This window comes from Capra hircus, chromosome 2 (assembly GCF_001704415.2).
Source record: "Capra hircus breed San Clemente chromosome 2, ASM170441v1, whole genome shotgun sequence".
NCBI classification, from domain to species: domain Eukaryota; kingdom Metazoa; phylum Chordata; class Mammalia; order Artiodactyla; family Bovidae; genus Capra; species Capra hircus.
In genome coordinates this window covers 7927105-7950044 of record NC_030809.1, presented here as the reverse complement: position 1 = coordinate 7950044, position 22940 = coordinate 7927105, and the positions used below count along the sequence as shown (strand labels likewise).

Below are 22940 nucleotides of genomic sequence, written 5' to 3'. Positions count from 1 at the left end.
CCACAAATAAAAGCCATCCTTTTTTTTTTCCTCTCTCTCTCTCTTTTTTTTTTTTCTAAAAAGGGAGAGAGGCAGCCACAAGATCTTCTAAGAGGCTGTGACATCACGGCCCAGGTGACTGCTGCCCAGCCAATGGGCCAAGGCCGCGAGCTGGCTTCTTGCATCCTGTGAGCTGAGGTTGGGTTGACACCGTGAAGGCCTGGTCCCTCAACCACAGAACCACAAGGCCAGGCCCTCGGCCGCCTTCGGGGGGCCCTGCGCCGGAGCTGGTTGGCTCCCGGTCCTCCCACCCCCGGCCGCCCTCGCACCCACTGAGCTGAGCTCTGACAGGGGCGAGCCTCATTCATTCATTCCCGCGGCGCTCGGTGCTGGGCTGCCTCGGCTCTCACCGCCCCGCGACTCCTGCCCTGGCTGCCGAAGGCCCCTTCCCGCCATCTAATGATACACTCTGCATACGCTTCTGTTGAAAATTTGTGGCGAGACATTCCTGTGGGACCGGGAATCCAAATTCTTGGGTACAAACAGAAACTTACTTTCCTTGGGGATTTTTTTCCTCTCTCGCTCACACACACACACACTCTCGCGTTCTTTCCTTTTTTCTTTTTCATAGCAGTAGGTGGGGGGGGGCAAAAGAGACAAAACGACACACACACAAAAAAACAAAAAGCAACTCCCCCCCCAACTTTATTTTCAAAAGTAGCTAAGAAAAAATAAAACAACAGCCAACCAAGTTATCCCAACCCAACCCCCAGAAGGGCTGAAACCTCGCCTTCCTCCGAGCGGGGCATGGCATCGAACAGCATCTTCGATTCCTTCCCGACCTACTCGCAGACCTTCATCCGCGGTGAGTAATGAGCGCCCTTTCGGGTGGGGAGCTGGGGCCAGGCCCCGGACCACGACCCTCCGCCGCCTGCCCCTGGCTGCCTTCAAGGGCCCGGGGTTGGTTACCTAAATCCGCTGGCTTCTGAAAGCCAGAGGTGGGAACTGGGCTTGGTGGCCTCCGTGGTCTCCTGGAGTGGGACGTGTTTGTGAACTTTTGTCCTCAGCTGGTGGGAACCGTTCGTGGTTGGGGTCATGGATACCAGGAGACCTCAAGACCTCAAACACCAGAGCTCTGAGGGTCGTGAGATGGAGAAGACACGGGGGTGTCTCTGTGACCCCACGAGGCTTCCTGCCTCCCCTGTGGAGCTCTGGGCCCTGCAACCCTAGCCCCTGGCCCTCCTGGGGTGCTCAGACCCTCTACCTGGGCTCAGGTAGATACTCAGATTCTCCCATCCCCCAGGGCCCCGGCCGGCTTCTGCCCAGAGCCGCGGAGCAGGCAGGAGGCAAGAGTCTTACATTGGTGGACTCAGAGACCTTCCCAAGGACCTTCCCCTAACTCTGCATTTTCCGAGGAACCCCTGGGACTAAGGAAGCAGAGGGAGAAAGGGGTCCAGGCTTTTGTTGGAATGCATGCAGCTCTGGCTGGCCCTGAGCCTGGATCAGAGTTTGGGGAGCAGGCCTCGGGAAGGTTTGCGGATTTGGTCACGGGGAGAAATCAGTTGTTTCTATATATAGCCTAGAGGGACCCAGAGGTCTAAGTGATGTCCCTCAAAAAGGATTTAGTTCCCAGATCCCTCACTGGGAACCTCTGATTGAGGCTAGAACTCAGGGGGAGACTGTTCCTGCTTCTGTCTGGCCCTTCGAGGTGACGTGCCCGGGCCTCACACAACACCTTGTTGCCTTCCTCCTCACTAGTGGGAGCCCAGATGGGGCTGTGGCACCCGAGATCGGGGGTCAAGAGACCCTGAGGCCAAGATCAGTGGCTACCCTGCTGGGCAGCCTTAGACAAGTTACTTAACGTCTCTGTGCCTCAAATGAAGCCCCCTCTGGCTGTGACATTCTGATTGCCTGAGGCTGGGAATGGCCTGTGTGTGAGGACAGGGCCTCGGGGTTGTAGACGGGGATGACTTCTCCTCCGGAATAGAGGGATGGAATGGAAGCCAGAACTCCAGGGCTTGGGGGCTAGGCCCTGCCTTTGCTCTGCTGAAGTGGTTAGCTGAGGTGCAGTAGCCGGTCTGACTGTCCATCTGCCCATCTGCCTGTCCTGCTGTGGACTGACTCCAAGCCAGTCCTTGGGCAGCCAGCTCTGTGCAGGCATATTTGAGTGCTTATTGTTCAAAGGCTTCTGCACGGGCTTGCCTGAGGGCTGGACCCGCTCCCTCCTCCCTGGAGAGGGGCTGAGGCAGGCTGTGTGGCTTCAGTCAGGGGACTGAGTGGGGGAGACGCGGGTTGTGGAGGGCTGCCGTCCCCGTGGTGGGGGCACTCCCGTCAAACCTGCTTGTGGCCGGTGACCAGCAACAGCCCTGGGTCTGGGAGCCGAGCGCCGTGGGCTCCTTCCTTCCAGCGGCTCCTATTATAACGCTGCTCCCTTTGTAGTCCTGCGAGCTAATTAAAGGCAGTGCTGTGGCAAGAAAATAGGAGTTTATAAAAACCATTTGCTGGGTCTTTGTAATCTGTACTTCTCCCTCCATGAGCAAGATGGAGAAACATTGAGTTCAAAACAAAGGAAATTTAGGAGCCGGGACTAAAGGGCCACCCACCTAGGGTGGGCTCCTGAGAGATGGTAGAGGTGACCCGGAGGGAGAGGGAGGGGACAGCTGGTGGCTTTGGGCTGGCTGCATGCACAGAGCTGGGAGGCTGCCGCGCAGAGCGCGCTGATCCCTGCAGGGTGATCTGGTAAGCAAGGCCGGGGGGGGGGGCGGGGGGAGGGGGGGGAGTGCTCTGTTTGCCATCTGAAGCTTTCCCTGAAGTTCCATGTCCTGTCCACACCGTCTGGCCCCCTCTGTCTTGCCCAGTTCTATCCCCCCGACTTCCCACTCACTTAGACGGATCTGCCTCCCAAATTTTGTCTCCAGAGGTTTCCCAATTCTGGCCCCAGAGAGATCCAACCCTGGGGTCCTGCATCGCTCGCTCCAAGCTAATCCAAGCTTAACCTGCTGGGAGCTGGGGAACTTTGCAGACTCTCAGGGAGCCTATGGACTCCTCAGAATCGTATTTTTAAATACATAAAACAAAATACAAAGAACTATTAAAAAAAAACCCTAAAATCTATAGAAACGCTGTCTTCAAACTATCAAAAAAGCCAGTGTGTGACACCGTGACCACGGGCCTCTCAGTGGCGACGGTAAGGGCCATGATGCGACGGGGATGGGCATACACAGTACTTCAGGAGAATTGTGACAGCCTTAAGGAGACCGAAGGATGTCTGCGATTTCCACAGGTGACAAAGTCACCTGTGGAAAAAAGATGCTAAACTTTAGCTAGAGGTCAGTGAAAAGAAAGACATCATGTGTTTCCTGCCTGAGTCCATGGAGGCCCTGAATTCAGGCCTACGGTCCTAGTTCCTTAGCTGGAAATGGTAGAGCAAGCGGGTCTCAGGACATCACCACCTCTTGAAAGGTTTTCCAAGTTGGATTCCGGATTCCAGAACTCCTCTCAGTCCTCTGTGATGACGAGGTCTGGGGAGAGCCTGGCGTGCGTGCACCTGTGCCGGCCAGGCTGCTGGGTCCATGGGATCCTCCAGGCAAGAATACTGGCGTGGGTTGCCATTTCCTCCTCCAGGAAACTTCCCGACCCAGGGATCGAGCCTGGGTCTCCTGTGTCCCCTGCAGTGGCAGGCAGGTTCTTTACCACTGAGCCACCTGGGAGGATGGGGAGAGCGTGGAGAGGCATTTGATCCCCATCTGAGTTAGAGGGTGAGGAGGGGACGAGAAGAGGGAGATGCCTACCCCACAGAGCTGGCAGACTGATGGCAGAATTCCAGGCACTGAGTGGGTGAAGGGGGCTCCTGGGGTGCAATTCTCCGCCTTCTCCCATCTCTTGGGAGATTCTCCCAAGGATCCTCTCTCGAGGATTCTCCCAGGCAGGCGAAGGGGTATGAATCCTCTCTTTGACAAATGGGGAAGCTGAGGCCTAAGAACACACTGCATGACTATGGGCAAGTCCTGCCCAGTCTCTGGGCCTTGGGGTCCCCACCGGACAAACAGGGCTATGGCTTGGGAATGCCTGAGGGCCTGTCCACAGCCCTTGGAGGGCCAGCACCTTCATTCTGGATCTGCCCACGAGGCCTATCTCTGCACCCTCTGGGGTGTCTTCTTGCAGCAGGCCCCCCCTCACTATACCCCCAAAATGCACCCTCCTCAGGACACTCAGGGAGGGTACCCCTCCAGGGAGGGAACTGGAGGAAATGGGTCTAAACTGCCATGTGCAGGAATCGCAGGGAAGTAAAGGTTTTCCCTGACTCAGTAATTCCACATAAGGTCATCAAGGAGGAGATAATGAGATTCAAGCTGGGTTCTGGAATCAGACACTCCAGGCTCAAGTCCTGCCTCTGCCCTTCAGAGCATCATAGCCCAAGGCAAGTTGCTTCACCTCTCTGTACCTGTTTCCCCATCTGTAAAATGGGAGCGATGATTACACCAACCTCATGGGCTCTGGAGAGAATTAAACAAGTAGGGTACCTGGCACAGAGTAAGCGCTTGCTAAACGTCTTCATTTTTCAAATTATCTTGAGCCTGCCCTTGTGCAGGAGCTCAGCTGCAAGGGTGACTAGGTCAGGCTCTCCACCCTTGAAGAAGTCACAGTCTAGTGTAGAAAGAGATGGGTGAACTGAAAATTGTACCGGGGTGGGATAAATGTTATAAGGGACTAAGAACAAGAGGGCTGGGGGATCAGAGAGGGCGACTGGCCAGACAGTTCTCTTGGAGCTGGGCCTTGCAGGCTGAGGAGGTGACCAACGGGGAAATGATGTCCCAGGCAGGGGGCAAGGTGGGGAAGCAGGAAAGGATGCGATGATGCCAGGAGCCTTCAGGGATGGCTGGGGGGCGCCATGCGGGGTGAGCTGCTGGAAGGGGACTAGGATGGGCCTGTCTGGCTGGGGTTCTCGGAGCAGTGGCGGGCAGTTGACCGACCGATAGCTCTGCCCCTGAAGACAGCTGGAAGGAATGGGAAACGGCCTCTCAGGTGGGAGGCAGGCTTGTGCAGAAGCAGGGGGTGAACAGAATGGCCCTGGGTTGAGTCTGACTCAGAGGTCACCAGACAGTGGGGCAGCTGCTCGGACCAGAGAGGTCACTCACTGTGTCCTTTGCTCAGCTCTAGGCAGTGGGCAAACAACAGGGGACTCTCCCAAGTCCCGGGCACCCCATGATGGTTGGGCACCCCGAGCAGCGTGCCCTTGGAGGCTTCCCCTCCCCGACAGCCCCGGGAGATGAAGGGACTGACCGCCAGCCACCCACACCCACTCCGGCGCTTGCCTGGCGCCACCCCTGCGGAGCCCCTTTGACGGCGGCTCCTGAGGCCGCCCTGCACACGCCCGTCTCCCCAGACCACCCTGCCTGTCCAAAGTACCCCCCAGGCAGGAAGGGCATTCCTAGGAGTCCCCCCACTGGCCACAGGGTCTGGGCGGGCATGAAGCGGCCCCACACAGTGGGACTGTGTGTCCAGGCCTCACCCGTGCCCACGACGGCGGCCGGCGGCCCCCAGCAGCCCTGCTGGTCACATAGAGAGCCCATTGACACCCTGGCCTGGAGGTGGCCGCATCAAAGCTGAGGCCTCCTCGGCTATCCAGGGGGTGGCGGGGTGGGGAGCTCTCGGGGGAGATGGGGGCCAGGAGTCGGATGCCCCAAGCAACAGGACCTGACCTTCCAGAAGGCTCTGAGAGCAGGAAGGCAGTGGCACCCCCAACCCACCCTGCCCCATCCTCACCTGGGAGCCAGTCCGGATGCCTTCATTGATGGGAAGACTGGAGTCCGGGCTCAGGGTTCAGTGGGGCAGAAGGATGCTGGTCCTCCGGCCGTCTCCTGGGGATGCCTCATCTACAGACCCTTCCTCAAACCCACCAAGCAGGGGGATGCCCCACTGGCAGCTAAGGACCCTCACCCAGTCTTCAAGACTGAGCTCACACATCCCCTCTTGCCAGCAGTATTCCTCAGGACCCTGTGGCCATCAGGGACCCCTGGCCTCCTGGGAGCTTCAGATCCAGGCTGGCCTGGGCCTCAGTCAGTCACTCCCGCCTTGGTGCCCAGTAGCCTGCCTTACCTGCTGGAAGTTAGGGGGACAGGGGGAGGTGGGAAGGAAGGGTTTTACCCCCTCAGTGGATTTGGAGCCCAAGTCTTCCATCCCACCCTCCTTGAAACGGCACGTCCTGGAGGAACACAGCCAGGTTGGGAGCAAGACTGTCCTACCTGGAGACATGGCGAGAAGCAAGAACAGTGAGTGAATTCAGGAGAAACGTTGGAGCTGGCAGGCAGAGCACCTCCCACCTTAGTTTATAGATGGGGAAACTGAGGTCCTGAGAGGCGTGTGGTCTTGTGTGAGGCCGGAACACAGCAGGAACACCAACTTTCCCCAGCTACTTGGGGACCAACCTTACACATAGCTCAGGAGTCAGGCCAGGTTGAAGCTGTTAGGTTAGCTGGGTGACCCAACACGTGACTTCAGCTCTTTGAGTGGGTTTCCTCCTCCGTAAGATAGGGCTAGAGCGGTTGCAAGAGAGAAGGCCACCCTGCCCTGAAGGCCTGCATGGCACTTGGTCTATAGTGAACACTCGCTCAGCACGGCCACCTCCTCAAAACTCTCGGCCCTGTGCCCCGCCCCGTTTGCTAACTTGCCACCTGGCGGACATTCCCACGTCTCACCCTCCAGCTCTGTCTCTAACACTCACCCCCTGGTGTTAATGCTGGAGAAGAAAGCGCAGGGAGCCTGTAAGAAGGACCGTCAGGCCCCTTGTCAATGGCTCCAAGAGACAGGGATAGAGAAGAGCCAATATGAAATGCAGCTAGTCACAAGCCCCGGCGGCAGCTAGGTCCCGCCACTTCCTTGCTATGTGGCCACAGGCAAAGTGTGGCCTCTCTGAACTCAGTTTTCTCATCTGTACAATGGGAAGAACAAACAGTAGCCACCTTAAGGCATGCTGGGTGGGTTAATGAGCTCATGTATATTACATGCTTAATAGAGGTCTTGGCGCAGAGGCAAGACCTCCCCAATTATGGAAATTATGACTATTTAGTGTTCCTGTTTCTCCTGGGCAAGAGTCTGACTCTGAACTGGATGGGGAAGGTGAGAAACCCACCTCTCTTCTCAAGGCCCAGTCTAAAGACCTCCTCTTCTGGGGAGCCTTCCTGGGTTCCCCTCTTCTCCTCTCCAGGCCTCAGGAGTGCCCTGCTCCTGCCCGCACTACCCCCTACCCTCCTCCTGGCAAGGGGGGTGCTCCCGGGAGCAGGTTGGGCTTAGAGGAGGGAGTGGGGGCGGTGAAAGGACCAATGACTGGATGGACCAACATGGACCCTCGGGAGGGTTCCAGCTTCTCCGCTTACTTCCTCTTCACCGTCTGGCTCGTTCTTTGAAACAATGCTTGCTGGTGGGAGTCTGAGCTCTCATGTCCAATCGGCACAGCCGTGTGAAGGTTTAGGTTCCTCTTTGGGGTTTTCATTTGCGTCTGGGAAAAGTGTTTTTGGCAAAAGGTTCAGACTTACGTGTGGGCGGAGAGGGCGGATGCCCATAACTTATGAATTGCTGAGGTGACCGAAGTTAGTCCCCCCTAGAACATCTGACTGAAATTCCACCATGGCGTTTGGCCCCTCTGGGGTGAAAGGTTGCCCACTGGGCTTTTTTAGAATGCAGGGTAATTTCAGGGATCTGCTCACCTTTGTAAAGAGGAGAACAATGGCTGGGTGTAGAGCAAGCGGAAGACATAAGGGAAGGAAAACTTGGGGCGTGCAAATGAACGGGGTGAAAGGAAAGGGGATGGGGAGGAGAAGGGAGGTCCATTTTGGTCATGCCCCTGCCTCAGACTCAACTCACCCAGGTGCCCTGTGGCTAAAGACAAACACACCACTATGGCCCCAAGAAGTGCCCTCCCCCCCGAGGACTTTCCTTCCATCCTCCTTGCCTCCCACGGAGGGAGCCTCCCACCCACAGCTCTGGCCAGCAAGATGCAACAGGGACAAGATGGTTGGAGCAAGGAGTCTCATGTCCTAGGTAGCAAGGGTTCACGGCACTGAGCCTGGTTCTCCCCTATAAGCAGCCATGTCCCCTCCCAGAGGGCGGAGGACATCACCCGTGGGAACAAGTCCGCCTTAGGAAAAAGACTGGAAGGAAAACACGAAAATGCTGTAGTTTGTGCTACATGATGCAATGATAGTGAGGAGCGGTTATTTCTAATTCTTTTGATGATTGTAGGTTTTCCAAAATTTTTAAAATTTTTATTTATCTATTTTTGGCCATGCTGGATCTTCGTTGCTGTGAGTAGGCTTTCTCTAGTTGAGGCAAGCAGGAGCTATTCTCTAGTTGTGATGTGCAGGCTTCTCATCGCGGTGGCTTCTCTCGTTGCAAAGCACGGCTTCTGGGGCGAGTGGGCTTCAGTAGCTGCAGCACGTGGGCTCAGTAGTTGTGGTTCCCGGGCCCTAGGACACAGGATCAATGGTCTTGGCGCACGGGCTTGGTTGCTCTGGGGCATGTGAGATCTTCCCGGATCAGGGATCAAACCCAGGTCTCCTGCATTGGCAGGAGGATTCATTACCACTGAGCCACCAGGGACGCCTGGTTTTCCAAAGTTTCAAACGCTGAACACGTATTGCTTATAAATATAGAGGGAATAACTTTAGTTTTTCAAAACAAAGAAGAGGAAGGGACAGCCCCGCCCTGCTAGGAGCAGGTGAACTGGGTCCCCTGTCAGTCGGGGTTGCAGCGCGGGGGTTGGTCTGCTCCCGCCCAGCCAAGACCCCACTGGCCGGCCCTGGTCTCTGTTCCTCTCCCCACGCCCCTTGCCTGTCGCCTTCCTCCCGGTCTCTCTCCCACCTGGCAGTGGCGCGAGGGTCTGTCCTGGGCCAGGCAGAGCCGTACACATAACAGGTGCTCAGGAAATGCTAGTGTCCTGCACCGTGGCCCCAGTCTGAAGACAGGTTCCCTGGGGAGGGCTGGTTTCCCTGGATTCTCCCACGCCCAGTGCCCAGGACCTGGGGGCAATGTGGGCCAGGTGGTGCTGTTCAGTGGGCACTTGCTGAGTACCATCTGCACTCTAAACACTGCGCTGGGCGCTGAGGATTCAGGCGCGGACCAAACAGACAGTATTGCCTGCACTCCTGGAGCCTGGCGATGCACGGAAAGAGCTTTTCTCAGGAAAATGCCCCAGTGAGAAAGGCCAGCACCTCTTTGGCCGATGCCCTTCCTATCGATATAGAATCTCAGCCTCCTGGGATTTCTGTAAATCTTCCCATGACCCCACTGAATCCTCATCACAGCTCCGTGTGCTGGGCACCACTACCTTCATTGCAGAGATGAACAAACAGAGGCAGACCGACAAGTGACGGGCTAAAACTAACATTTCATAGAAGACAGACCCTAAGGAAAGGAGACAGGAACCATGTTTGTTAATGACTTGCTATGCCAGGCACTGTGGGAGCTCCCATCTTAGTTAATCAGTTAATCTCTAATCCATGTAGTAGGTGTGATCGAAGTTTTACAGATGAAGAAACTAAGGCCCAGCAAAGGGAAGTAACTAACCCAATGTCATGCAGCTAGTAACCACCAAAGCCCAAATTCACATCAGAATCTGTCTGATATCAAAGCCAACCCAACAAAAGTCTCCTTTCTACCTGGCAGACATCTCTTCTTTAAGGTCTCAGCTTACCACCTCCATGGAGGCCTCCCTGATTCCTCCAGGCAAGGTGATCCATATTCTCTTCTGTGCTACTAGAGTACCTTCAGGCCCTTCTCACATACTTCCAGGCTTCCCAGAAAGGATAGGATCCGGGATAGCCAGATCTTGGAGGGAGGATCATTGGTGTTCCAGGCAGAATAAATGGCATCAGCAAAGGTATGGCAGCAGGACCTTGCAGAGACACTTGCCAAGAGACGAGAGGGCCTGGGGAGTCCTGCAGCAATGTGGAGGGAGAAGATGCTAGCAGGAAGGTAAGCCAAGCCTAGAGCTGGGCATGGCCTTCAAGGCAGTGGGGTTCAGGCAGGATCCGAGTGAAGCGGTGATGTGGGGCACAGCATCCCGTGATGCACCGGGCTGCTGTCTCTGAAATAGGCCAGTGTAGACGTGCGCCTTGAGCTCCTGTGTGTGAGTAGAGACCACAGGGGCCCTCCTGCACCCGCTTGCAAGTCCTATTTTTATCACTCTCTAGACACACATCTTAGTAACTAAAGCAAACTTGTTCTCAGGCACGTAGAGTGCACCATGGATGGGCTCGTCTGTGGTCTGACGAGGACAAGTCGATGGTTCAGAGCAGCCAAAACGAGACCCATTCCGGGGAGAATCCCGGGACCGGTGCCCATGGAACAACTTGCAGGGCACAGTGCAAAAGGAGAATGCAGGGCCCCTTGTTCGAAAACCATTAAGAATTTAAGGATGGCAAGATACCGAGCATGAAACCAAGAGTGGGGCTCTTCTTCTTTTTAAAAAATATTTATTTATTTATTTTTGGCTGCACTGGGTCTCAGATGTGGTGTGCAAGCTCAGTGGTTGCGGGCACAACTAGCTTAGTTGCCCCGAGGCATGTGGGGTCTTAGTTCCCCGACCAGGGATCGAACCCGAGTCCGCTGCACTGGAAGGCAGGTTCTTAACCACTGGACCACCCAGTGGGAAGTCCCAGTGGGGGCTCTTCTAAACAAGGGGCCCTGTGTGACTGCTTGGCCTGCATGTCCGTGAAGCCGACCTCCCTAGAACAGGAGGGACCTGCCCTGAGCAGGAGGGACCCTGGGCTGAAAATGAACCTCTGTCTGCTTTTCCTTCTTGTGCTTCATTCCTTTGACTTGTACAGGCTTCCATTCTTCATGCGTCCACAATTTTAAAAATAATAATAAACTAAGTCTTATGTAAGCACATCCCTTGAAGCTTTTAGAACCAGGAAGAACTTTCGGGAAAACATGAATTCACCAAATGCCCACCCCTCCTGCATTTTAGGTTGTAGATCACCTGAAGGACTTAGGAAATGTAAAAATAAACTCTGTAATCTCAACACCCAGAGAAAACCGCTATCATTCAGTGTATTTCGGTCTAGACTCTTTTCCCCTGTGTCTGTTTTTTGCCTCTAGAGCGTTGTTCCCTTTATGGGTGAGGCCATACAGAGACTATGACATATTCAAGAACTTCACCAAATATATTGATAATCAGTATGATATATGTTGGCATATGTCTTGCAAGAGTCTAGAGTGACGCTATTCCATAGAACTTTCTGCGAAGATGAAAACGTTCTGTCTCTACAGGCTGACGCTGTAGCCACTCACTGCGCGTGAATACTGAATGCTTGAAATGGGCTGGCCCAGGTCCACAATGAGTCTGAATAAAGGACTGAATTTTTAATATTATTTTACCTTAACTATTTTTATTTAAATAGCACATGTTGGACCATCTAGACCTAGAAGAACATATGTGCCCAACTGTCAACCCACATTATCTCTTGAGGTGAGGTTATGAAGTTTTTCATTTTCCAACTCAAAATGTTTGAAAAGTTTTATACTCATCCATCATGAACTGCTTTCTGTAAGCAGAAGAAAGCTGCTGAAGATTTAAGTTTGTAATGTATTCAGTGCTATGGCAGGGAGGCTTTAGATTTTTAAAAGCATTATCACCAGGGAAGATCGATCCTGGAAGAATGAGATCTATTTTTATTTTTCCTATCAATGTGCAAGAGAAAGAATGTGGGGTTTAGAATCAGAAGCTGTGGGTTTGCCTCCTGTATCTGCCACTTACTGGCTGTGTGGCCATTTAACCTCCGTGAACCTCAATTTCCTCATCTGTAAGATGGGGATATTGATGCTACTGACCTTGCCAGGATGCTGTGGGGACTGAATCAGACAGTGATGATGAGAACCCAGGGGACCAGCTGAGCAGTGGAAGCGAGTTACTGAAGATGATTTCCGTAGAGGTGGAACCGCTCACTCATCTCTGTGGGGGGCACTGCTCACATCTCTGCCATTTCCTAGAAACCAGGAAATGAGGGGGACATCTCCTGACGTGTGTTCGGCAGATGTCATCAGGTGCCAAGCAGAAATGAAGGGGGCTCATAAAAAGGAACAAAATAATGCCACTTGCAGCAACATGGATGGGCGCAGAGATTGTCAGACATAATAGAGTAAGTCAGACAGAGAAAAGATAAATATCGTATCATATGTGGAATCTAGAAAAATGGTACAGTAAGTTATTTGCAAAGCAGAAATAAAGTCACAGATGTAGAAAACAAACTTAAGGTTACCAAGGGGGGGGGTGGGGGTGAATTGGAAGATTAAGTTTGGCGTGTATACACTGCTGCTGCTGCTGAGTCACTTCAGTCGTGTCTGACTCTGTGCGACCCCATAGACGGCAGCCCACCAGGCTCCCCCGCCCCTGGGATTCTCCAGGCAAGAACACTGTTGACTAATGAGAACCTACTGCACAAGGAACTCTACTCAGTGCTCTGTGGTGACCTAAATGGGAAGCAAAGGAATCTAAAAAAGAGTGGAGATATTATATATATATATATATATATATATATATATGATTCACTTTGCTCTACAGCAGAAACTAGCATAACACTGTAAAGCAACTATAGTCCAATAAAAATCAATCTAAAAAGAAAAAGAAATGAAGGGGACTCTGTAACCAAATAAGATAGAGAATAACTATACCAACCAATGCTCCACCGAGGGTTTTGTGGAGGACTTTTCAGACTTTGTTTTTTTTTTTTTCAGACTTTGATATGCTAACAAACACTGGCTTCTCAAAGGAGCTGGTGCGCTGAGAGCCCACTTAGGGAAAAGTTGCTCCCGGGACAGCTGTTAAATCCATCATAGCTGCGGGTGCTGTAGGAGCAGAGAGTTACCTTCTCAAGGACCTAGGAAATTACGTGAAACTTGAAAGGGAAATTTGCTGGATCCTAAATACAAAATGGAAAGTACAAAATTGGAATCAATAAATGCAAAATTGTCTAGCATTCTCCAGGCCAGAATACTGGAGTAGGTAGCCTTTCCTTTCTGCAAGCATAATTGTCTAGAAAATATAAATTATGACAATTCTTAAAGAGTCATATTAGTATCAAACACTTACACGACTCTTACTATATGCCAGGCACTAAGTGCTTTGCTCTCTTAATCCTTGAAAGTGAAAGTGAAGTCACTCAGTCAAGTCCGACTCTGCGACCCCATGGACTGTAGCCCACCAGGCTCCTCCGTCCATGGAATTTTCCAGGCGAGAGTACTGGAGTGGGTTGCCATTTCCTTCTTCAGGGGATCTTCCCAACCCAGGGAGCGAACCCGGGTCTCCCGCATTGCGAGCAGACGCTTTACCATCTGAGCCACCAGGGAAGCCCCTCTTAATCCTCACAACCCTACAAAACAAATACTAGTATTAAGCCCGTTTTATGCGTGAGACTACTGAAGCCCAGAGACATTACACCGCCTGCCCAGGACCATCCAGCTGAGGCTCAAACCTGCACCTGGAGCCTGTGCGCCTCACCATAGCACGTGGGCTCTGAGTTACTAACAACTGAGGTTTTCCCTGGATAAAGGACCAGCCCTCGGCTTCCGCTGGCCTCCTTCCTGGGAAAGGCTGGTGGCACTTGCGAGAGCCTAGCCAATCAGAATCGGCTCTGCTGCTTTCTCGCTGGTGAGTCATTATGCTCGCTGGGTTGCAGTTTCCTCATCTGAGAAACAGGCCAGCGGTCATTGGAGGACCCACATGGGGAGGTCTGTAAAACATAGCCCGTGGTCTACGGAGAAGGCACTTGATGGATGGCGGTCTTCTCCTTCATCAGTGCATAGTTGGGGAAACTGAGACACGGAGTGGTGGGAGCCCGGAGGTGGGGGAAGTTGAGCCAAAGGTGAGCTCAGAGAGTACTCCAAGAGCCAAGCCAAAGTCCGATGGCTGACCCAGATCCGCAAAGGGCTCCTATCCCATTTGGCAGGGAGAGACCCTGCTGCCCCTCTCCTAAGAGCACTCTGAGCCCTTCGGTGGGGGCCTCTCCCCCCGGGCTCCTCTCCCTGGAGTCCCTCCCACCTGGTACAGGTTCTGTGTGATCCAGCACTGTGCCCCAAGCCTCCTGCCTAGGCATCTTGCAGCAGTCCTCTGGAATTTTCTATTTGGGTCCCCCATGTGGGGTGAGCCGCACACACAGACATGCTTCTTTCTACTCCAGTTCATGGACCTCTTGCTTGTCCAGGGGAATATTCCTCTGCCCCAAGTCACCTCTGAAATTGTGGACTCAGCACTTGATGTCACTCTGAAACCCCAAGCGGTTGGTATTTTTGTCCCCATTTTGCCGAGGAGGAAAGTAAGGCCCAGAGAAGTGAAGACACTTGTCTACATTCACATCGTGTGTAGGGGGTGGAGCTGGAGTTGGATGCCAGGCTCTGCTCCCCACTGCCACGGGGTCCCCCACGGGCACAGCCCAGGGCACAAAAGGCAGCTCCTGAGTGCACAGGCTGGATACACACCCCACACTCCCCCCAGCACCCCTGCATGTCAGGGGCTTTGTTGCTGGGGTAGAAGTTGAATGACTGAGCTGGGGCCCTCCCTCAGGCAGGGCCAGCTTCATGGGCTGTAACCCATGGGATGGCGCAGCGCTCCAAGTTCAGAAGGTCCCCACACTTGTGTTTCATGCTCCACAGTTGCCTCTTGACATTCCTAATAACCCTATCCTTGGCTAAAAGGGGCTGCTGCGGGGTACACGCCAGCTCAGACTCCAGGGTGGCCCCATGCTCATTCAGCCGAGGCAGGATGGAAGCTGGGCTTCTCTGCCCCCTGCCCCAGGTTGGGGGCACTTGGCCCAGAGTGGTGGGCCTGGGGCATTGGATGGGCTCCTGAGGGTCTCCCTGCCTGAGCAGACAGTGGGACGAGTGAGGCAGGCACCTGGCCTCGCCTTTGGACACATGGTGGCCCTCCTCAATAAGATCACAGAGGCCCCACTGACGGGAGGAGGCGGCACTACAGCTCAGTCAGCGACACTGGGTTGGGGACCAAGCTGTGGTCTGTGCCCATTTGGGGCTCCGTTTAGGGCCTGCCTTGTTCACAGCCAGGCCCCCAGTGGTGAGCTAGGTTTGATTCCCAGGAGGGCTCAGTAAATACCTCTGGAGGAACGAATAAGACAACACAGTTTTCCCAGAGGAGCCAAGCCCTGGATCCCAGCCCTGGGATGATCTGCACTTTCAGATTAGCCAGCCCTGGCTCTGAATCTTAGCCCTGCTACTTGCTCCCCATGGGATATATTTAACCTCCCTTTCATACAGTTTCCTCATGTGGACAAGGAGGAAAATAACAGTTCAGAGAATTAACCAAGACAATACTTCAAGTGCTTAGCTCTGCCCGCAGCCCTAGTGAAATGCTCAGGGTTTGAGAACTAAGATGATTATATCAAAAAGCTCTGCCAACTCCTTCCTCCTCAAAGACGCACGGTATTTACTCTGATGCTAAGATTTCCAGCTTTGACATTTTTGGGGTGGTTTTTCTGTGTTTCTCCAACGTTTTCATTTAACTCATATTACTTGCATCACAGGGACGGGGTGTGTTATATAAGGCACTCAATTAATGTTGCTCAGACAGTAAAGAATCTGGCTGCAATGCAGAAGACTTGGGTTTAATCCCTGGGTCCGGAAGATCCTCTAGAGAAGGGAATGGCAACCCACTCCAGCATTCTTGCCTAGAGAATTCCGTGGACAGAGGAGCCTGGTGGGCTACACAGTCCGTGGGGTTGCAAAGAGTTGGACACGGCTGAGCGACTTGCCCAGTTGCTCAGTGGGAAGGACTCTGCCTGCCAGTGCAGGAGATGCAGGAGACACATGTTCGATCCTTGGGTCCGGATGACCCCCTGGAGGAGGGCCTGGCACCCCACTCCAGCACTCTTGCCTGGAGAATCCCATGGACAGAGGAGCCTGGCCGGCTACAGTCCCTGGCGTCGCAAAGACAGAGCTGAGAGATTGAGCACGAGCGACTAACACAATTAACGTTATTTACTAACGGTATTGTTTGAAACAGACAATAAGAAGGAGGTAAGTCAGAGTCAGCTGCCTGCAAGCATTCACTGGGGTCCCAGCTCCTTGGGGCCCTGATGGCATTTGGGGGCTGTGCCTTCACCCACATGCACCCCTCCCCCACCGATGCCACTGTTTCCTGTGATCCATGCCCCACGGGCACACCTTCCCCACATGTACCCCTCCCTCACTTGTGCCCCTCCCCACCTGTACTCCTGCCCTTCAGGCGCCGCCCCCCCCACCCACATGCCTCCCACCTTCGGGTTAGCCCAGCCCCAGTCCAGGGCTCTGGGTAGGAGCTGTGGGTGTGGTCGGGCCACCGTCACAAGCTGCCCCAGTTCAGCAGCCAAAGTCTGGCACCCCCCCATCTACGTCAGGCCCCCAGGCTGTGTGCCCACCAACCCCCATGCTCCCCACACCCCCACTCCCAGAGGCAAACACACATCAGAGGCTGCACCCACTGTGACAGACACCCGACTTTTCAGGAACCCCTGCCTGTGGGGACCCGGGGACATCTGGTGGTGTGGTCTGAGGGAGACCGCAGGGGAAGCAGCTTTGCCCCTACCCAGGCTGGTCCCCGCTCCTCGGGCCAGGAAGTTCATCCTCTTCCTGGGCCGGGGGGGTGGAGGGTGGTCCCCAGACACCTGCCACTGGGCCGTGTCCATGTGGCTGATGCTCCGAAAGGGATGAGGCCTTTGGGAAACCCAGGACAGATGGGACAGAGTGGCGGCCCCAGCTCAGAAGGAGGCGCTCCAGCTAGGAGGTGCTTCAGAGATGCCCGGCGGGGACCTTACAAGTGGGGAAACTGAGGCCATGCAGGAAGGTCCCGCCCTGGGTCACCCCAGAAAGGCAGAGGCAGAGGAGGCGGGAGCGCATGGCAGAGAGGCAGTGAGGAAGGCAGGCCCGGCCCAACCCCTCTGGGCTTCGGTTCCCCTCCCATCACATGCGGATCACGCGGGCACCTTCCAGATCCAGCAGCCTGATCTGCTGGGAGCTTTGGAAGGCTCCAGGGAGCTCCAGGTGAAGTCCCCTTGGCTCCCTGCCTGCTGCGGGAGAAGAGGATGCAAATAGGAGGGGTCCCCAGGGACCTGGGTTAACCCCCCTGCCGAGCTCATTTCTGGCCTCTTCTTCCTGTGGGGTTGGTTAAAAAATAGCTTCCCATCTGCCGGGGCTGGAGGGGGAGGGTCCATCTGGGGCGGTTAGGTACCCCCAGCCTGGCCTAGGGCAGAGACTTGCCTACTCCAGCCCCCCGAGGACCAGGCTTGGCAGCCTATGATGACGTGGCCCGTCTGACAAAGTTCTCTCCCTTTGACTCAGCACTGAGTTATCACCACTGCTGGGCTCAGACAAGCCACATGCCCAGGAGGCTGTCCTCTGAGTCCCTGCTCTCCCATTTCACAGATGGAGAGGGTGAGGGCACACACCTGCACCGGGACAGAGGGCAGGATCTGGCCCACCCAGCTTGCAGACCGAAGTTCCCTCCTGGCTTCCCAGCTACGCTGGGACAGTGCGCCATCAGACAGCAGCTAGAAGGGGCAGCAGCACTGGGTCTTTGCAGCCCCAGATTACAAGGTTCACAGCTCTTTAGGGCAGAACCAGTGGTCTACAGGGGTGCAGCCTCTGGGGGGTGGGGCAGAAGTCAGCTTTACACCAAGTCAGGCCAACTGGAGCTGAACCCCAGATGCCCTGTTTCCTTGCTCTGTGACTTCTACAAGCCACTTAGTTCTTGGGCCCTCAGGGATCCCATCTGTAAGATGGGAGACAGTCATCCCAATCACTAAGGAGAGTTGTAGGGGTGCACAGGGCCTGCTACGTGGTGAATTCAGTCATTGAATTATTAACACGTGTGATGTATACGCAGGCCTGGGGCCGTGAGCACCCTCAGAGATGTCTCAGGCTGCTGCATTTAGAACCCAGTGTCTGAGATGGAAGTCATGAGCCTTAGACCATAACGTGGACAAGTGGCTGAGTACATGAGTATCTTCAGCCTGGATGGAACCAGAGAGGCCTTGGATGTAGATGGGGCCATTCTTCTGAGGAGGTCAAACGATCCCCAGGGCTTCCTGCCAGGGCCAGGGGTGGAGTGGGGCTGGGGAGCAGCGGGCAGGTGGTGTTGCGGGCACAACAGTGTCCACGTGGGCTTCCCAGTCCTAGAATGTTCTCCAAGGGAGGACCCAGGAACACCCCCGAGGCGTCCACACCGGGGTATTCCAGGCAGTGTCTTCTTCATAACTGAAATCTGGAAACACCCCAAAGGGCGGACCACGAGGGAGCACCTTGGTGGTCCAGCCAGAAGTGGGAGCCTGTCCACACTCAACCCCCACCATGCCCAGTCAGCACAATCACATCACCCACAGTTGAGGAGAGGGTTAGTAACACGGGGAAGTGCACACTGTGGGTTGGTGAGTTTCAAAACCGGGTTCAAAACATGGAATATAAGTTCCCACCATTAGAAAAGAAAAGAAAGAGGGAGGGAGAGAAGAAATTGAATCTATACATACAGTAAGAATACCAAAAGGCTGAAGACCAAAATATTAACAATTGTTCTGGGTGGCAGGATTATGGATGGTTTTAATTTTCTTGTGCATAATTTCATTATTTTCCAATTTTTCTTTAATGAGTATGCATTATCCTTCTAATTAGAAAAAAATGTGTTTTGTTTCCAGAGATGGGGGTGTAGGGGTTAGAGGTTGTTCTTCCCCTTTCATAGACTCTAAAACTGAGGCCCAGAGTGAGACAGATGTTCACTCATTGCCCTGTTCATTCAGTCAGTCATTCATTGGTCCTTAAATCCTTCCGGAAAGCCCCCTAGAGGAAGGCTCGGTTCTAAGTTCCTGGGCCAAAGAGCTGAAAGTACTCAGTTCTGGCCTCAGGGTGGTCACAGTCTGGGAGAGTAAAGGACACAAAAGCACGTCCTTATAATGCATTCAGAGGAGGGGACAAGTCCTCCTGGGAGCATCAGAGACAGTCTCACAATGAAGGGGAATTAGGACCAGGCTTTGATGTATGAACAAGGGTTCTGCAGTCAGAGAAAAGCGGGAAGCCACCCCTCACAAAGCACCATGGGCTATTAGAGAGAAAGCATCTGCTATGTGTGGGAAAGTGTATCAGGAGATAAAGTGAGAATGTTCTGTGAGGGAATTTAAGGGCCTTGAGTTGCTTGGCTTTGCAGGCTGTGTGACTGAGAAAGTTACTGAACCTCGGGGGCCTCAGTTTCCTCATCTGTAAAATGGGCTAATGACCTCATTGAGTTACTGCAAGAACTAAGTTAGCGATCATAAAGCACTCAGAATGGTATTTGGTATACAGGAATGGTCATGAAACTGTTTGCTTTTATGATTGGTTGTTATATACCCTGCATGCATTCTGGGAGCCAAAAGGATTTTTAAGCTAAAATTTAATGTTCGTTCATTCATTTATTTATTTCAGTCATTCAACAGAAACTTATTGAGATCCTAGTGTGACCCTAAGCCTTTTTTTAATCACTGGGAGTAGAGTCACCAGACAAAATACAGGATACCCAAGTCAGTTGAATTTCAGATAAACAATGAATGATTGCACTTGCTGGGACAAGTTTATACTGAAAAAGTGTTTCTTGTTTATCTGAAATTCAATTTAACTGAGTATTCTGTATTTTTATTTGCTAAATCTGGCAAGTCCAACTGGAAAAAGATTTGCTGTAACAAATCACCGCCAATGCAGTAGTTTAAAGCAACAGACATTTATTATCATACAAATCTAGGGGGTCAGAAAGCCTGCATGGGTTTCACTAAGAGTAAGGTGTTGGCAAGGTTGTGCTTCTTTCTGGGCTATGGGAGAATCCACTTCCTCATCTTGCCCAGCTGCTAAAAGCCATCTGCTTTCCTTGACTAGTGGCCCTTTCCTGTCTTCACAGCCAGCAGTGCTGCACCAGGTCTTTCTCATGCCACCATCTCTCCGGTTCCCCAGCTTTCCAGATCACAGCTCCCGCTGACTGCCCTCTTCTGCCTCCCTCTGCCACTTGTAGGGACTCTTGTGATGGATTGGGCCCATCAGATAATCTCCTTGTGTCAAAGTCCTAAACCTTCACCATATCTACAGAGCTCCTTTTGCCACATGAAGTAATGTATTCAGTTTTAGGGGCTGGCATATGGGCATCTTTGGGGGCCATTAATCTGCCTGCTGCTGGGGCTCCAAGAAGGCCTTTCACTGGGGTGTCAGGGACCTGACTGAGGTGGGGAGTTGAGCCATGTGGACTGAATGTAAAGACTTTCCAGGCAGAGAGAACAGCACGTGCAAGGGCACTGTGGTGGGGATGTAACTGTGTGTTTGAGGACCAGCGAAAAGGCCAGTATGGCTGGAGTGGGATGAGGGAAGGGGAGAGTGGAAAGAGATGAGGACAGACAGATGGAAGGTGGGTGTGGTCATGAAGAACCCCACAGGGCTGACTGGAAGGGCAGAATCAGTGATGCCCCTCTCCCCTCCCCGTCCTCATCTGCCCTCAACCCCCACCCCCAGGACCATCCTGATCTGCTAACACCCACTCATATCAAAGGCCAAACTGCCCTCCGAGGTACTGCAAGCTGAGAAGGAAAAGGGGTTCCAATGAATTAGACTTAAGGATCTTCAAGGTCTTCCCAACACTAGGTATGCTCAGTTGCATCTGACTCTCCACGACCCCATCGACTGTACCCCACCAGGCTCCTCTGCCCATGGGATGTCCCAGGCAAGGATACTGGAATGGGTTGCTGTTTCCTCCTGCAGGGGATCTTCTCAACCCAGGGATCAAACCCTCATCTCCTGTGTCTCCTGCACTGGCAGACAGATTCTTGACCACTTGCGCCACCTACCACTTGTGCCAACATAGATGCTTATGTTGACCGGCTGTGATTCCCCCACTCTTAAGACCCTCTGATTCTAGGGATCTTATATTCCAGGACAAAAGCCTCATAACAGTGTGACCTTAGGCAGGTTACTGAACCCTGCTGAACCTCAGTCTCCCTGCCTGAAAGTGGGGGTGATCATGGAACCCAGCCCCCTGGGCAGAGGGATGATGCCAGGAGTTAAACTGTACCAAGTGCTCAGCACCGTGCCTGGCACAGAGTGAGCGCTTAAAAGCTGTGCGTCCTGATGACAAAGATTCTGACATTCTTGGAGTCTCGGAGCCTGGAGTCCGAGACCCTGCCTCCAGGAGCCTGACACTGGCCAGCTGTGGAATTCCAAGTCTCCGGACCACCCCCCTACATACACACTGCCAGCGTGCCCCTAATGCCCTGGCCTCCTCCACGTGCTGGGTGGCAGGCCTACCCCACAACCACATGAGAGACCATTCCCCCAGGGTGTCCCCACACCTGGGAAAACCGGCAGCCTGCCCGGCGCGGGCCCCGCCCAGTGGCTGGAACACCGGGCAAGATCAATGGAGCCCGGCTGGGCTCCCAGGCCCGGCACCTTGTTCCAATCAGGGCCGGGCGCCTTCCGCTCGGGACCCCCGCCTGGGGTTGGGGGGCCCAGCACCACCCCTCCCGGGCCCTGCCCAGCTGCCCACGTTTCCAGCCCCGTGACCCCTGAGGAGCTGTGCCCAAGGCCGGACTCCACTCTGGCTGCTGCCTGCCTGGACTTGGAGGTTTTAGAACATGCTGGACGGTGGGGTCTGGCCCGAGGAGCACCAGGCTGGGTATGGGCTTGAAGGAGTCCTGTACGAGCCCCTCCCAGCTCCAGCTCAGTTTCTTCAGCGGCAGGTTGGACTACTTAGATTCAGCCCCCATGTGCTTCTCAAGGCTACTGTGGGAGAAGCAAAAAGGGAGACACAAGATTCGGAGTCATGGACACTCCCGGTGCAGAAAAGGCAGGAGAAGGCAGATGGGAGCAGCAGCTTCCTGCCACGCCGTGGGCCCTCACTTAGGTTCCCCACTCCCTTCCTCCATCCTGAGTCCTTCAACCTCAGGTCTTGGCTCAGATGTCACCTCCTCCAAGAGACTTTCGCTGACAGCCACCCTGCCCCGTCTAGGGAATTAGTGACCCACCCACTAGGCTTCTCAGGGGGCGCTGGTGGTAAAGAATCCACCTGCCAAAGCAGGAGACGTAAGAGACGTGGGTTCAGTCCCTAGGTCGGGAAGATTCCCTGGAGGAGGGCATGGCAACCCACCCCGGTATTCTTGCCTGGAGAAATCCCATAGACAGAGGAGCCCTGCGGGCTACAGTCCATAAGGTCGCACAGAGGCGGACAAGACCGAATCGACTTAGCAGGTACACACTAATTTTGCTGGCGTGTGTATGTATTCACTCCTTGTTTATCTTCCGTCTTCCCTGCTGGAATCAAAGCCATCAGGTCCATTGCTGGATCCTCAGCACCTAAAGTAACTCCTGGCAAATAGTAGGCGCTCAAAAAACGTTTGTTGACTGAGTGAATCTAGCGCCTCCTCCATCCATTTGCTTATTTCTCCTTTTCCTTTCCTTCTCTTTCCCTCACCAAATGCAGGGCTCCCCTGTATGACTGGGAACATTCTCCCCTGTGCTCCTGGGATAGGCCAGGTTCTGTGAGCTAAGGGCTTTCAGACCATCAAGCTCCCCCGCCCACTCGGTTTGTCTGAAGTTTAGAGATGGAGCAGGAGGAGGACCCAGCCCCACCCAGGTTCTGGGTACATTCTAGGATCCCCTTCCGGAAGCTCACTCGGGGCGCCCCGAAAGTCACAAGTGATGAACATCACCTTCTTGCCAGTGACAAATTCATGCCAACAGCAAACGACAAAGAGTGCCCAGTGTCTGAGCCTGTGGCGCAGACATGCCAGGTGGGAATTCATGAGCTTGCTCTAGTCTCCGTTTGGTGCTGCCTTTATCCTCAGCCCCGCCCCAAGGGCCACAGGCCTGCTAGGCGAGGAGGGGCAGAACACTGCTCGCCACACGTTACTGGTGTCACTCTGGGCTCCCCAGGTGGCTCTGTGGTAAACAACCTGCCTGCAGTGCTGGAGACGCAG

General features: G+C 54.0%; 1 protein-coding gene across 1 annotated transcript in view; it reads left to right on the top strand.

The window, feature by feature from the left end:
- Positions 653-22940, top strand: part of RUNX3 (runt related transcription factor 3) — a 65146-nt gene continuing 42858 nt past the window's right edge. Inside the window, exon 1 of the mRNA XM_018055986.1 lies at positions 653-844. Within this exon, the coding sequence (XP_017911475.1) occupies positions 787-844 (58 nt within the window). The 5' untranslated portion in view covers positions 653-786. The remainder of the gene's footprint in view (positions 845-22940) is intronic.